This window comes from Marmota marmota, unplaced genomic scaffold, assembly GCF_001458135.2.
Source record: "Marmota marmota marmota unplaced genomic scaffold, marMar, whole genome shotgun sequence".
NCBI classification, from domain to species: domain Eukaryota; kingdom Metazoa; phylum Chordata; class Mammalia; order Rodentia; family Sciuridae; genus Marmota; species Marmota marmota.
Genome location: NW_025999853.1, coordinates 41938697 through 41953504, shown reverse-complemented (window position 1 = coordinate 41953504; position 14808 = coordinate 41938697). Strand labels below are relative to the sequence as shown.

At 34.2% G+C, this 14808-nt stretch overlaps 1 protein-coding gene across 1 annotated transcript in view; it reads right to left on the bottom strand.

The window, feature by feature from the left end:
* Positions 1 to 14808, bottom strand: part of Wif1 (WNT inhibitory factor 1) — a 66142-nt gene that overhangs the window by 21159 nt on the left and 30175 nt on the right. Inside the window, exon 3 of the mRNA XM_015483053.2 lies at positions 7601 to 7709. Coding sequence (XP_015338539.1) covers positions 7601 to 7709 — 109 coding nt within the window. The remainder of the gene's footprint in view (positions 1 to 7600; positions 7710 to 14808) is intronic.

The window sequence follows — 14808 nt, the reverse complement described above, 5'->3', positions numbered from 1 at the left end:
ATATATATATATATATATATATATATATATATATATATATATATGGCTGTGCATAATCCTAGGGAAGAAAAACAAGTTTGCAAAATAAAATAGAAAGTTCAATGAAGAAAATACATCATAAGTCATTTTCATTAAGGTTTTCAAGGTTAACCAGAGCTGGGCACAGTGGCAAATGCCTGTAATCCTAGCAGCTCAGGAGGCTGAGGACCAAGAGTTCAAAGCCAGACTCACTGACAATGAGGCTGTTAAACAACTCAGTGAGACCCTGTCTCTAAATAAAATAACAAAAGAGGATGTGGCTCAATGGTTTGAACTCAGTTGCCCCTGAGTTCAATCCTGGTAACTCCTCCTTCAAAAAAGGTGTTAACCATTCTCTTTTCTTACTAAATACAAATTATAGAGTTTATCCATTCAAGAAATATTTATTGAGGCTGAGATTGTGGCTCAGTGGTGAAGCGCTCATCTAGCATGTGTGAGGCCCTGGGTTCAATCTTCACACACATAAAAATAAATAAATAAATAAATAAAGGTATCGTGTCCAACTACAACTAAAAAATAAATATTTTTTTAAAAGGAAATATTTATTGAATGTCTGCTCTGTGCCAGTCATTATTCTATGCACTGAAAATGCTTCAGTAGGCAAAACAAAATTGAAAAATTCTGTCCTTGTGAAGTTTAAGTTTCAGTGATTTAATTTGAAGATATATAGCAATAGCAAAATATTTAAATCACTTAAAAATTTAGAAAAGTAAAGTAAAAATTGATATGTGTTTAAAGACAGAGACTTAAATTAGAATTACAAATAGTGGCAATGTTTGTTTTAGGTCTGCTACTACTGCATTCTTTGATTTTAATCTCTTTTATAATCTCTTTACCGCTAACTTCATGTATTTTAATAATACTAGATTTTATATATTTTAATTTTACAATAGGTACATAAATGTCATCTGAGAGTATTGCCTAATGTTTAAAACAAGATCAATAGAAACTTGAATCTGCTATGACCCACTGATTTTGGGTAGTTTAGTTAAACTCTTTGTGACTGAGTTTCCTCATTTAACCATAAGACCAATAATAATGCTATTAAAAGAATTTTTAGAAAATTTATGTGTAAAGTTCTTTTACTTGAGTAAAGAAAAGTATAATGTTGGGCTGGGGTTGTGGCTCAGTGATAGAATGCTTGCCTAGCACGTGTGAGGCACTGGGTTCCATTCTCAGCACTGCATATAACTAAATGAATAAAACACAGGTCTATCAAGAACTAAAAAAAAATTGGAAAAAAGAAGAAAAATGTAATGTTATGTCACCATCAAAAAATGTCTTTCATTTAAAAAGTCTTATCAAAGTACTTTACATCTGGATGTGGGGGCTCATGCCTGTAATCCCAGTCATTAGAGAGACTGAGGCAGGAGGATCACAAGTTCAAAGATAGCCTTAACAATTTAGCAAGATACTGTCTCAAAATTAAAAAAAATAAACAAGGGCTGGGGATGTAGCTAAGTGGTTAAGCATCCCTAGATTCAATCCCAGTATCAAAAAAAAAAATGCACTATACACATAACAGCATAGTTATACTAAATTGTGCCTAAGGCAAAAGAGAAAAATAGCCTTTCATGTTTTTAAATAGAAAAACTGTAAGAAATTTTGGAATTTTGGTAGATAACTAAATATAAGATGTAGTATTTTCCTCTTCTTAGTAAAGCAATAGAAATGATATCCCTCAGAATTTTCTTTCTAACCTAAAATTATGTCCAATTACTATTAATATTAACATAAAGTATATAAATTACTTTCCTTCATTATTTATTTATTTATTTAGATACCAGGGATTGAACCCAGGGGCACTTAACCACTGAGCCACATTCCCAGCTCACTTTTTTATATTTTTTATTTTGAAACAGGATCTTGCTAAGTTGTTCAGGCCCTTGCTAAGCTACCAAGGCTGGCTTTGAACTTGTGATCATTCTGCCCCAGGTTCCAGAGCTGCCAGGATTACAGCCGTGTGCCAATGAGCCCAGCTCTTTCTCATTTTTCAAAGATCCTACAGTTTCCAAGCTTAAAATCTTTGTTTGTCTTATTTATATAGAATAATTCCAAACCACCCAAGTAAAAAATTGAACACATTAAAAATCCAGCAGCCCAAGTGGAAAAGCTTTATTTACACATATCTATCTCTTCTGATATAGGAGGTATGTAAACATAGCTGTGATCTGAACCCTCATATGGAATGGTTTGAAAAGAACCAGAAAATAAACTTTAGGAGTTAGGAGGTACCTTGTTCATAAGTTTCAATGAATTAATTTTCAATGAAAAAGCAAAAGTTAAAAAGGTATAAATGGTAGTACTTACAGTTGCCTATCTTTGAGCCGTAAAATATGAAATGAAAATTTTCTTTTCATTTCTAGAAATTCTGCTTGCCTTTCTTTTTGCTTACACAGGTTTTATGCATAAGAAAGTTTAAATAATAAGAATTACAAGAATGTCTTATAAGTTCTGAAATAATTTCATTTTAAAAGAAAACAAAACAAAATCTGACTTTAGTTAGCCTCATCTCCATTAATTGCCTTTTGTGAACCCTGTATGCTGCCCAAACTGTATTTCTCTCAGTTTCTCAAATATGTGGTACATGTCCACAGTGTGCTGCCTGCACACCCAGCTGCCTGGAATGTTCTTTCTCTTCTTTTCTGCCTGGTGCCTGCCTACTCAACTTTCAAGGCCAAAATGAAATAGCATTTGCTCTCTGTAGCCTTTCCAAACACCTCCTGCCTGAATAATTTCGCTTACATATTTCATGAATACCTCTATATAAAATTTCATTGTAGTACAATGATTTCATTATGGTCTGCGGCTTTACTAAAGATGAAATTTTCAGAGGCAAGAGCCATATCTAATTTTTATTTATTTTTTTTATAATCTTAGCCCCTAGCCTATTGTTTGTCCCAAACTAGACACTGACAGAACCAATATAGGTTATGGGAGACACACTCCTTATATACTCAGGCACACACTCTGCTCACATGCACAAAGACGGGAATTCACCATAGACGATGGGAGGTACAGAGAATAAGATATTAGCAGCATGTATCTGGAAAGAAACACACACATAGAAGAAAGGCATCAAAGGCAGAAAAAGCATAGGCACTTTACTTCTAAGGAATAATAAAATGGAAAGTCATGTTGTGTTTTTGCAACAACCAGCAAATGAGTACCGAGCCACTTTTACTAAAAGCTAAATAAAATTAGGCCAGATGTGAATGCCCAGGCAGTCTAGGGTGTATAATCTAAACTGAATGAATTAAAAGAATTTAGGAAAACTAAAGCAGATTAAATTTCACTCACATGGCATTCAAGTACACAATGATGTACAACCGGTTGCACGTAAACTGTTATGTAGAAGTAAGTGCAATCTTTTTCTAATTGAATACCTCTTCCACCATGAGATGGGTACAGTGCTCATACTGTCTCGAACTCTAGTCGTTTGAGGACTGCCTAGTAAAGGAAGAGGTAAGAAAGACAGGCAGGCTCTCAGTCTCAATGCTGCAGGATTATAAATTGCTCCATGGTTAGAATTTATCCCACGTAAATGTCCACCAGTTCTTCAAGTTGCCCTGACAGCCCTTCAGTGTCTCAGCAAATCTGATCACTAACTCTTGGGCTTCACATTCGGCTAAGAAGTGGGGCCACCAAGGAGACAGTCCCTCCAAACATAAGTGCACTGAATTCCTGAAAGTCATAGTTGAGAAACACCACTGCTCTGTGGGTTTCATGTTATGACAGAGACAGTGTTCAAAGAGGCAAAGCCCTGGCTTTATGGAAACTGTTTTTTGTTATACAACTCAGTAATTTTACTGAACCACCCTGCAGTTTGTATTTCCTGTTTTTGTTCTCTTCAGATGCCAGAAGGCAGGCACTTCATAATTGTTAAAGATCAAGAGTTTTCTTTCTTTCTTTTTTTTTTTTTTTCAACGCAGTGTTCAGGCACATAGGAGTCTGTGGGATAAAAGAACAGCTTAGCAGCTTGGGGGTATAAAATAGCCCAGTGGAATAATGAATGCTACCTGGATGCTTAAGAGCAAAGACACACTGATTTGGTTACTTTTTAATAATTCAATGTACCTTCACCTCTCCTACTGTGGTAACTGAGCTAATGAGGCTAATGAATAACTGCCCTGCGATAGTCTAAAATTCCCATAAACTTCTTGCACCCGCATTTTTTTTTGCAAACAAATAGTACATGTTCTTTTAAAAAAGTGCATGTGTGCACACACACACATGTGAGCATACCACCTGGTCCCAGAAGAAAGCTTATTCTTTTAAACTTGCCTTGCTCCAAGTGTCATCCACTTTTTCCTCTAAATTTTACTATTTTTAATGTGTACATTATCAGAATTAGTAGAAATTGATATGTTTTTGTTTGTTTGTTTTGTTTTTGATACTGGGAACTGAACCCAGGGGTGCTTAACCACTGAGCCATATCCCCAGCCCTTTTTCATATTTTATTTAGGGACAGGGTGTCTCTGAGTTGCTTAGGGCCTGGCTAAGTTACTGAGGCTGGTTCATGATCCTCCTGCCTCAGCCTCCCGAGCTCCTGGAGGAAATTGATGTTCAATCTAAATATGATCTATTAAAACATTCTCACATCACGTGTTCAATGTTGAGAAGTAGAATCTTGGTAAAAATTTTAAACTAGGTTAAAAGCACTTAATTAGAAATCCAAAGATGCAAGATTTATTGGTAGCTGATCAGATATAACTGTAATTAATGCATTGATCTTCCTTTTCTTTAATAATCAGAAAAAGACAAAGAAAATTTTCAAAAATACAAGTTGGAAATTGAGAGACAGGCTACATATTTATTTTATTCTTGACTCCTTTGAAAAAAAGGTCAAAAAATATGACCAAGAAAAATTTCATATAAAATTATCTTTGACTTAAAAGGTACATTATGTGACATGGCAGGAGGCTAACTAATGATCATATTCTAAGAACTTGGCGGTTGTAGCACCTTTCTTGTCTCCATGATGTAATAAAGCCCCATCAATGCCATCTGAGTGGAACTGGGATATCCACATCTATGGAACAGGATGTCCAATGTCCTTGGGGCTACAAATGTCAGGCGAATAAATCTCCAGAGCACAAGCACTCATTCCTTCACACAGAACTACAAATCCATCTAGATGCGTAGTAAATTCCCTGGGAGGGCTGCCAGTCACTACAGCACTGAGATGATCAGAGAGAACTAAATTCATACTTTTCCTGACTACACTCACAATGGCACTTACACCAGGAAACTAGAGAAAGTGTTTATTTAGCTCTCAGCTCTTACAACACTGTAATGCAGCAATGCAGATGCACTGGGAGAGGCAGAAGATCACTGCAACCTGAAAACATCCTTTGGGAAGATGCCTGACTTCTTGATCATTGTATAGACTTAGCTCCTAAAGAGACTTTTATATGATATCTGAAAAGACTATTCTAACATTCTTATAGTAGAGTAAGATTAAAAATTTTTTCTTAAAAAAGGGGGGTTTGTTGTCAATTATTTTAAATAAAGTTGTTACTATTACAAAACTAAACAGTAAGCTGTAACTAAGTTCTACATGTAGAAAAACTTAAAGTGAATGAAGGCACCTATCATGAATCAGTGCAACCTCTCACACTAGAAAAGCTGATGACCTAGAAAACAAATTTGAAAGCCCTGCTTCAGGCTATTGCCAAAATAAATTTTTATAAAATAATAGAAGCATGTGTAAGGTATCACTTTACTGTTCCCTGGACTAGGAATTAATTTCCAAAAGCAAAAGGAAAGGAAAAAAAAAACTTGCAAAAGAAAATATACTTTGAAAACACAGAATTTGGCTGGGGATGTGGCTCAAGCGGTAGGGCTCTCGCCTGGCATGCGTGCGGCCCAGGTTCGATCCTCAGCACCACATACAAACAAAGATGTTGTGTCCGCCGAAAACTAAAAAATAAATATTAAAATTGAAGAAAAAAAATTTAAAAAGAAAACACAGAATTTGATCCCCTTCTCCAAAAAATAAAATTTAAAAATACATAAATGGTAAATTGAAAAAGTGCATTAAAGACAATCTATTTATGGCAAGATTTGCAAAACAATAAGAATATCATTATCTCAATATAAAAATGAGCATGGAACATAGGTATTTTGTGTTGTCTACTAGATTGAAATAAGTATGTCCTATCTTAAAAGGAATTTTTTAAATAATCAAATTAAAACTATGCTGTGAAAAAATCTCTTTTCACTTTTTAAGTCAGCAAGGTGGTTAACAGGATTAATGACCTATGTTGATGAGATTATAGTAAGCCAGGCACTCTCTCACACTGCTATCCATGGTACCAACAGGTACAACTTTTATGGAAAGTAATAATGGCATTGTGGCAATTTAAGAGCCTTTTAAAAAGTTCATGGTTCATGTCCTTTGACACAATAATTCCACTTCTAAGAATCCATTTGAACAAAATAATGAGATAAGCACCAAGATTTTGGTGTTCACGTTAATCCTACAATTACTTTCTGTGTGCCTGCTCTTTGCTGGGCCTTGTGCTAAGCATCATGGTGAATAATGCAAATTGGGCTACTGCCCTTTGGGAAGTTAACATCTATTACTTTTAAAAGTATGTTTACTGTGATATTTCTAGCATGCAAACTCTAAAAACAATCTCATTAATAAACAATAAAAGAATTGTCAAATTATGGTACATCCATAAAATAGAATATTATAATGGATACTTTAATGATTTATAAAGAGCATTTAAAAAGAATTTTTGAAAAAATTTATAAATGACATGAGGAAATGCTTATGATAAAGTGTTAAAAGGAAAATAATCATGATGTCAAACTATATACAATATTACTATTATACAAAATATACATTCATTTAAAAAGACTAGAAGGAAATATATGAATGTGTTCACACACATGATTTCCATCTCTTTCTAAAAATCAGAAATCGTGGGCTCATTATCAATATTTATCTTATAACTCTTCATTTTCTAATTTACAAAATGAAGCTATAATTTTGGTCTTAAAGTACACAAATTAGATAATGCAGGAATGGGTTTCACATAAGATGAAAAACTGAAAACAAATATTACAAACTATTATTTTTTAGTAAAGAAGGATGATGGGATCTGAATCCCTTTTTCCCCACTTTTCCTTGTGTTTCTCTCATTCAGATTCCTACTTAATACCATGTAAACTTCTGGCAGGTGTCTGCAATCATTTACTTAGAATCTTTGCACATTAGTGCAGCATATGAGTCCATACTTACTGACTGAATGTATGTCAGCACATGTGTTTATTTTCTCTGTCCTTCCTTCCTTTTTGTTTTCAATCTGAAGTCTTTTATATACCTGGTATGGGCTGAGACTATTTTGGGTTTTTAGGAAATTATAAAACCATCATTTCTTCACTCTCATCCTAATCCTTTGCCTGAACAATCACAATTGGGTTGCCCTGAACTCAACACGACTCTTCAGGAAAACATTCCCTTTGATGGATGACATTTGGGTTCTGAATATTATTCTCATCACCATTACATTTTAAGTGTAAACCTTTCTCCAAGGCGAAGACCACCCACCTGATGCCTTGTGAGGCACTGTTCCCAGCAGAGGGACATTGACAGTCGGATCTGCCATGATGCCTTTATCCAGGGAACGCAAAGAGAGGAATTCATAGAAGTATTCTGCCTACAACAAAAGGTAATGACAGTGAGAACCACGGAGACCACAGAGAGTGAGAAGGCACTTTCAACACATCAGCCACTTGATGGAAGAGTGATAATATTCCCCATGGAGCTATGGAGCCTCCGACATTTAAGATGCTGTACAGGTATAACTCACCCTCTGTGTTTTGTAGGTACAGAATTAGACCCTCTGTTTGGAAATAAATGATTTATTTAAAACATTGAGAACATTTATCTAAAACATCCATAAAAGATGGTCTTTTAACAGTATTATTTTGTTGCTGTCTATTGAAAGAATTGAGGGAAAAATGCTTTTAAGGAAAGAAGTGGTGTCAAAACAATTATTGATTCACCCTTATAAAATCCATCTCAACTTTTGGGGTCAGTTTTTAATTCTTTTCAAATCTGAAATGCGTCTTTTGATCAGAATCTGTAGGGCTATAATATAGGGCTAAGGAAAACAGCAACCTATTGGCAAAAGAAGACATTAAGGGCCAAAATTAATGATCTTGCTGTTAACATTTATTTTTCTTCCCTCATTCCCTTAAGAAGTTTATATTTAAGGTCTTAGTTTAATTATGGAGAGAAAAGCCTAAAAATGCCCAAAACAACAATACAATATGACAAGCCATAAAACTTTACTATGTAAACATTTTCATTTTCCCATTAAGTCACTAGTTGAGACTCACAAGGCCATGAATGCTGAAGGTAGTGACACATAATCTCACTACAGAGCTTTTATGCTTAACTGATTCTCAATTCTTTTGTTAAAAGAGTTTGTACTGGAGACAACATGTTCTTGCTTAGGGACAAGAGAACAATCAATCAAGAAAACAAATACCAACACAACAGGCAAGTTGAATGGTTCTGCAGTCATCTGTACAGATATCCAGAATTTGGATGGGTTAATTAAAGTAATTAATTACGTAAACACAGGCTAAAAGAAGGTTAATAGGATCTTTCCTACATGCAGTATAGAATTTATTTTCCAACATGGAAGATATTAAAAGATGATGAATGGGGGCTGGGATTGCAGCTCAATGGTAGAGTACTTGCCTAGCATGTGTGAGGCACTGGGTTCGATGCTCAGCACCACATAAAAATAAATAAATAAAATAAAAGGTATTGCGTCCATCTACAACTAAATAAAGAAGAATTTATTTTTTTAAAAAAGATGCATGGTGGACATCCAAATGACTTTCTGCTTTAAATCATGGTATGAAAAGCATTAGGCATTAAGGACTTCATAGGAAGCTAATAATGCAAAGGGGAAATCACAGTTGTTATGGGGATATTGTCTACAACCGCAGTGAGATGAAACTACTTCCTGTTTCAGTAAGCTGAAAGGAACAACTTCATTGACCAAATCCTCACTATCTCCCCTTCTTTGAATTGTGGCAATGGTTCCAGAACACCACAGTGAACTATTCCCTAGGTAGTAACAGTTTCATGAATTAATTTATTAGTTCATCCACTAGGAGGAACCTGAAGAGCAAGGGCCATAAGACAGATGATTCCTATTTTATCTAGGGAAAGGCGGAGATCCAAAAGAAGTTTGATGAAAGGAATGTTGTCAGGAAAGGTAATTCAATTTGGAATACAATCCTTTGAAAAAGAGAATGAATAGTATTTCTGTCCCTGCAGAAAAACTAATGATTATATTAAAAGTGGACTCATTTTCATGAATCCAGGTGTTTTAAAGACTTCTATCAGCTGTTATTTCCCTCTATGCCAGAAAATACTTTGCTCTAAAACATATTTTAGTTGCCACAATGAGAGAATTTAATGCTGAATGCCGTTATAATTAATTACATTTGCATTTATTTATATTACCTAGTACAGTAATAATAATAATAATAATAACAACAACAACAACAAGCAACAATAACATAACACAGGTGTAATAAACACTAAGTGCCCAAACTTCTTCTGAACATTTTATTAATGATACACATAATGATGTGAAAAACTGAGTGGGTAGAACACAGAAACGCTGAAACAAAAACTTCAAATACCAGAATAAATATTAAAAAAAAAACTTCAAATACCATATAATAAGTCATCATTTGCTACCTCATAATCATATCTTTGAGCTTTATCTCATTATAAATTAAATCTACTTTCTCTGAATGATACTTTTAAATTGCATTTGTAAAACTTAAGATAATTTCAATAAGAAATCTGATTTTAGTTAAAAATATTTATTAATAAGAAAAAGGATGAAACACCAAAATTAGAACAATTACATAGAATTGATGGTAATTCGGTTTTATTCTTTCTCTCCTTTTCAAAGTTTCTGTACATAGTTCTATTTATGGTGAAATTAATGCATTTACTTTTTTAAAAAAGCATTAATTATGTCTCCTGCTGTTAGGTGTGTGACTGATGATAATCATTGACTCTGAAATTCTCACCCCTTCTACTTAGGGTAGTTATGCTCATGCAACAATTTTATTAAATCTTTTTGAAAGCATGCTTCAAGACAAAGTAGCTTCCAAATGTTTCTTTCAAAAGTTTCATATATATATATATATACATACATACATACACATACATATATATCTCCACAAGACATTAATTAAAAACAAAAGTAAATGGCAGAAAGATCATTAGAGTTGGTGGAAGGAAATAGGGGGAGGGAGGAGAGGAGAAAAAGGAGGAGAAGTACTGAGGACTGAATTAGAACAAATTCTATTCCAAGCTTTTATAACTTTGTTAAAATGAATCCTAATGTAATGCTAACTAAAAAGAATAAAATAAAAAAAGTTTTGGTGTTCACAGTATTTAGAACTGAAAGAATTTCACTCAAAGCCCAGAAAGGAAAGCTCAGGTCTCCATATGGTCACATAAAGTAGGCTAGGAAGCACTGAATCCATCATATTCAGGTCTGAAAGTTTATCATTAGCAGTGACATGACACTAAACATTATGCAGCTAAGTTTAATGGATTTTTCTGGATGGCCAATACTCTGATCTTATCAATAACAAGTTTCACAGGTTTTAGTATGTCTCTTTGGTTTCTTTAAGAATCAGTGCACAACATGATTTTTCTGCTACAATTCTAAGACTGTTGTAGGCAAAAACTGCTCAGTTTCTTCTGTAGATCATTTTTGTAGCAGGAAAGATGGACATTTGTTAGCTGAATTTCAGTTAGCAATAACAAAATGATAGTTCAAAAACTGAAAACCCCTGAACCTTTGCATTTTCAGAGGACAGAGTTAAGAACTGAGGGTATCAGGACAATGATGACCTTCGCTCATTTAATGGGTATTCTTTCTTGGATCTTATCAGCAAAAAGCAGTTGCTGGAATAAACCTTTTTTAGTTATTTATCCTTCTTTTTAAAAATATTTTTGAGTGAATTCATTAATTTATTAAAAGATAAGGTCACTGGGCTGTCAATGAAATGTAAATAGTAGTTGTTATACACACATTTTTTTTATTCCTTTCCACAGCTTTTATTGGTGCATTATAGTTATACATGATGATGGAATTTGTTGTAACATATTCATAAATGCACACAATAATACAATATAATTTGGCCAATATCACTCCCTAACACTCCCCTGATTCCCTCTTCCTGCCCCCTGGTCCCTTTCCTTTACTGATCTCCCTTTGATTTTCATGAGGTCCCCACCCCCACCCTTATTTTCCTTTTTTCTTTCTAGGTTCTATATATGAGAGAAAATATACAAGCCTTGACCTTCTGAATGTGGCTTATTTCACTTAACATAATGGTTTCAAGTTCCATCCACTTTCCTGAAAATGACATAATTTCATTTTTATTTTTGGCTGACTAAAACTTCATTGTATATGTATATTACATTTTCATTATCCATTCATCCATTGATGGACACCCAGGCCGGTTCCATAGTTTAGCTATTATGAACTCTGCTGCTGTAAACACGGGTGTGCATGTATCACTATAGTACACTGACTTAATTCTTTAGGATAAATAGAGGAGTGGTATAGTTGGGTCATATGGCAGTTCCATGCCTAATCTTTTGAGGATCCTCCATACTGATTTCAATAGTGGTTGTACTAATTTATAATCCCACCAAAAAGTGTAGAAGTGTTCCCTTTTGCCACATCTTCTCCAGAATTTATTATTGTTTGTATTCTTGATGACTGACATACTTAAGGGTGTGAGATGAAATCTCAGTGTGATTTTGATTTGCATTTCCCTACTTGCTAATGATGTTGAACATTTTTCATGTATTTGTTAGCCATTTATATTTTGTCTTTTGAAAAGTGTCTGTTTAATTCATTTTTTAAATATTTATTTTTTAGTTGTAGTTGGACACAATATCTTTATTTTATTTATTTATTTTTATTTGGTGCTGAAGATCGAACCCAGGGCCTTGCACTTGCTAAGCGAGCGCTCTACCACTGAGCCACAACCCCAGCCCTGTTTAATTCATTTTAATTAATTCATTTATTAATTGGGTTATTTGCGTTTTTGGTTTTTTTTTTTTTAGTTTCTTGATATATTCTAAATATTAATCCTCTGTCAAAAGAGTAGCTAGCGGTATTTATCCTTATTAAAGACGGTAATGGGACTTGAATCTCTGAAATTTGTAATCTTCTTTATACTTGGTATATTTTTTCACAAAGTTTTGTCCACATGCTGTTTTTACTGCTTCTTAAAAATTCTAACTTGAAAGGCAAGGTGCAGTGAGTGGCACATGCCTGTAATCCCAGGGGCTCTTGAGGATAAGGCAGGAGGATCACAAGTTCAAAGCCAGTCTCAGCAAAGCCCGATGCTAAGCAATTCAATGAGACCCTCTCTCTAAACAAAATAGGACAGGGGATGTGGCTCAGTGGTCAAGGACCCCTGAGTTCAATACCCAGTAATGCCACCCCCATCAAAAAAAAAAAAAAAGATTTAGACTGGGGATATAGCTCAGTTGGTAGAGTGGCACAAAGCCTTGGGTTCAATTCCCGCACCACCAGAAAAACAAAAAACAAAAAAAAATCTAACTTGAAAGCCACTTCGAAACTGAACAGCCTTTTGCCTTTGATGTTCTCACTGACTTCTTTCAAAGTTTCATTTGCCAATGTAAAGAGATCTACCAAAACCATCAACACCATGTAAGTGTTTCTACAAGTATACATTGCCACAACATAGAGAATAAATACATCCTTAATTTAACTTATGTGTTTAAGTAAAAAGTCATAAAATTTGGCCAATGAAATAAATGATCAATTCATGTCGTATTTTAACTTCTAGACAGAACTTTCCATTTTTATTTCCTTTTTAATGAAATAAATGTCCCTAGACCCCATGTCTCCATTGGAAACACTTATTTGGAGGCAAATAAAACCTAAATTCTAAGCCAAGGAGAACAGAAAACTAGCTTCAAAGTTTGGGAACAAGTTGCACAAATTGCAGATTTATTACTTAGATAAAAGGAACTCAGAGCATAAACTGTAGTAGAGAAGTTATATTGGAGAATCTGAAATGTCCATTAGGAAAAAGTACATTTTGTTTTATTAAATGACATTTGTGGAAACTCAGGTAGAGGCAAGTAGGGTGATTATTTGGGAAATGCATGAAAAGATTGCTTTGTATTCAAACAAAGAATAGGCCTATTCAGGAGAATAATTCACTCCTAAATGAAGTTGCTGAAAAATTTTTTGCTGACCTGGTTTGTCATGCAGTAAATTTTCTTTTCATGGAGAAGTATAAAAGACACCCAAATGTTATCAAGAGGGGAGTACTGGGGGCCATTTATCTTCCTTCTAAATTGACTTGGCTGAAATTAGGGTTTTTCCTTCCAGAATAGATGAAGACATCATTTAAACAGCAAAATGAAACAATTCCTCGGGTCTTCGCTCCAGCACTCTTTTGTGGGGTCGACATGGAGAAAGGAAGCACAGCATCACAGAGCATCAGGAGGAATGAAGAGAATCCAGTATTTTTTTTTTCGACCTTTGAAGTTCTGGGTTCATAGTGTATACTTGATCCCATCAGCAGAATAATTGCAGAAACCTCTGAGTTAAGACTCAATCTTTCATAAAAACATGACTCTCGCCTTTCCTATCCTCTACTATCCCCCCTCCCCTCCCCTCCCCTCCCCTCTTCTCTCTCTACCCCCTCTACTGTCATTCATTTCTCCCCCTTGTATTATTTTCCCCTTTCCCCTCACTTCCTCTTGTATGTAATTTTGTATAACCCTGAGGGTCTCCTTCCATTTCCATGCAATTTCCCTTCCCTCTCCCTTTCCCTCCCACCTCTCATCCCNNNAACTGATGTGATTCTGCAATCTGTATACGGGGTAAAAATGGGAGTTCATAACCCACTTGAATCAAAGTGTGAAATATGATATATCAAGAACTATGTAATGTTTTGAACAACTAACAATAAAAAATTAAATTAAAAAAAACATTTAAGAGAAAGATAAAAAAAAGTCAATTGCTTTCTTATATATGAATAATGAATAATTAAACGTTGAGATTAAAAAGACAATGCCTGTTACATTAATCTATTATCATTTCCCTTTCATTGTTCAGCTATGAATGTATCTTAGTAAAAATAAAACAAGAAATATCTAGGTATAAATCCAACAAAACATGAACAAGATCTCTATGAGAAAAACTACAAAATTCTGATGAAAGACATTAAAAAAAAATCTAAGTAAATGGAGAGATATTCCAGGTACATGAATAGGAAAAATAAATATTATAAAGATTTTTTTCTGTAACATGATCTGCAGATTCAATATAATTGTAATAAAAATTTCAGTTATTAAAAAAAAAAACATGACTCTCAAACCTCCTTTAACTTCAAGTTTCATGTTGTTGGCCCAAGTGTTCATGGGAGAACACTCAAAAACCAAAGGTGCCATCTTTGTTCAAAGGAAATGTCAGGCATGTATAGATACAAAAAATATATAGAAGCCAGATGATTTAAAAATTTAAACAATTTTTGTTAAGTGTTTACTATACTGTAGTCACTGTTCATCTAATCTCACAACTGTCTACTACTATTTTACCATACAAGTGAACTCATATTTGGGTACTGAGTATGAGAAGCACTAAAGGACTATAAAATAGCTTCCTCACTGTATATGGAGAGCAAGAAGAAATCTTCTAAAATAAACAA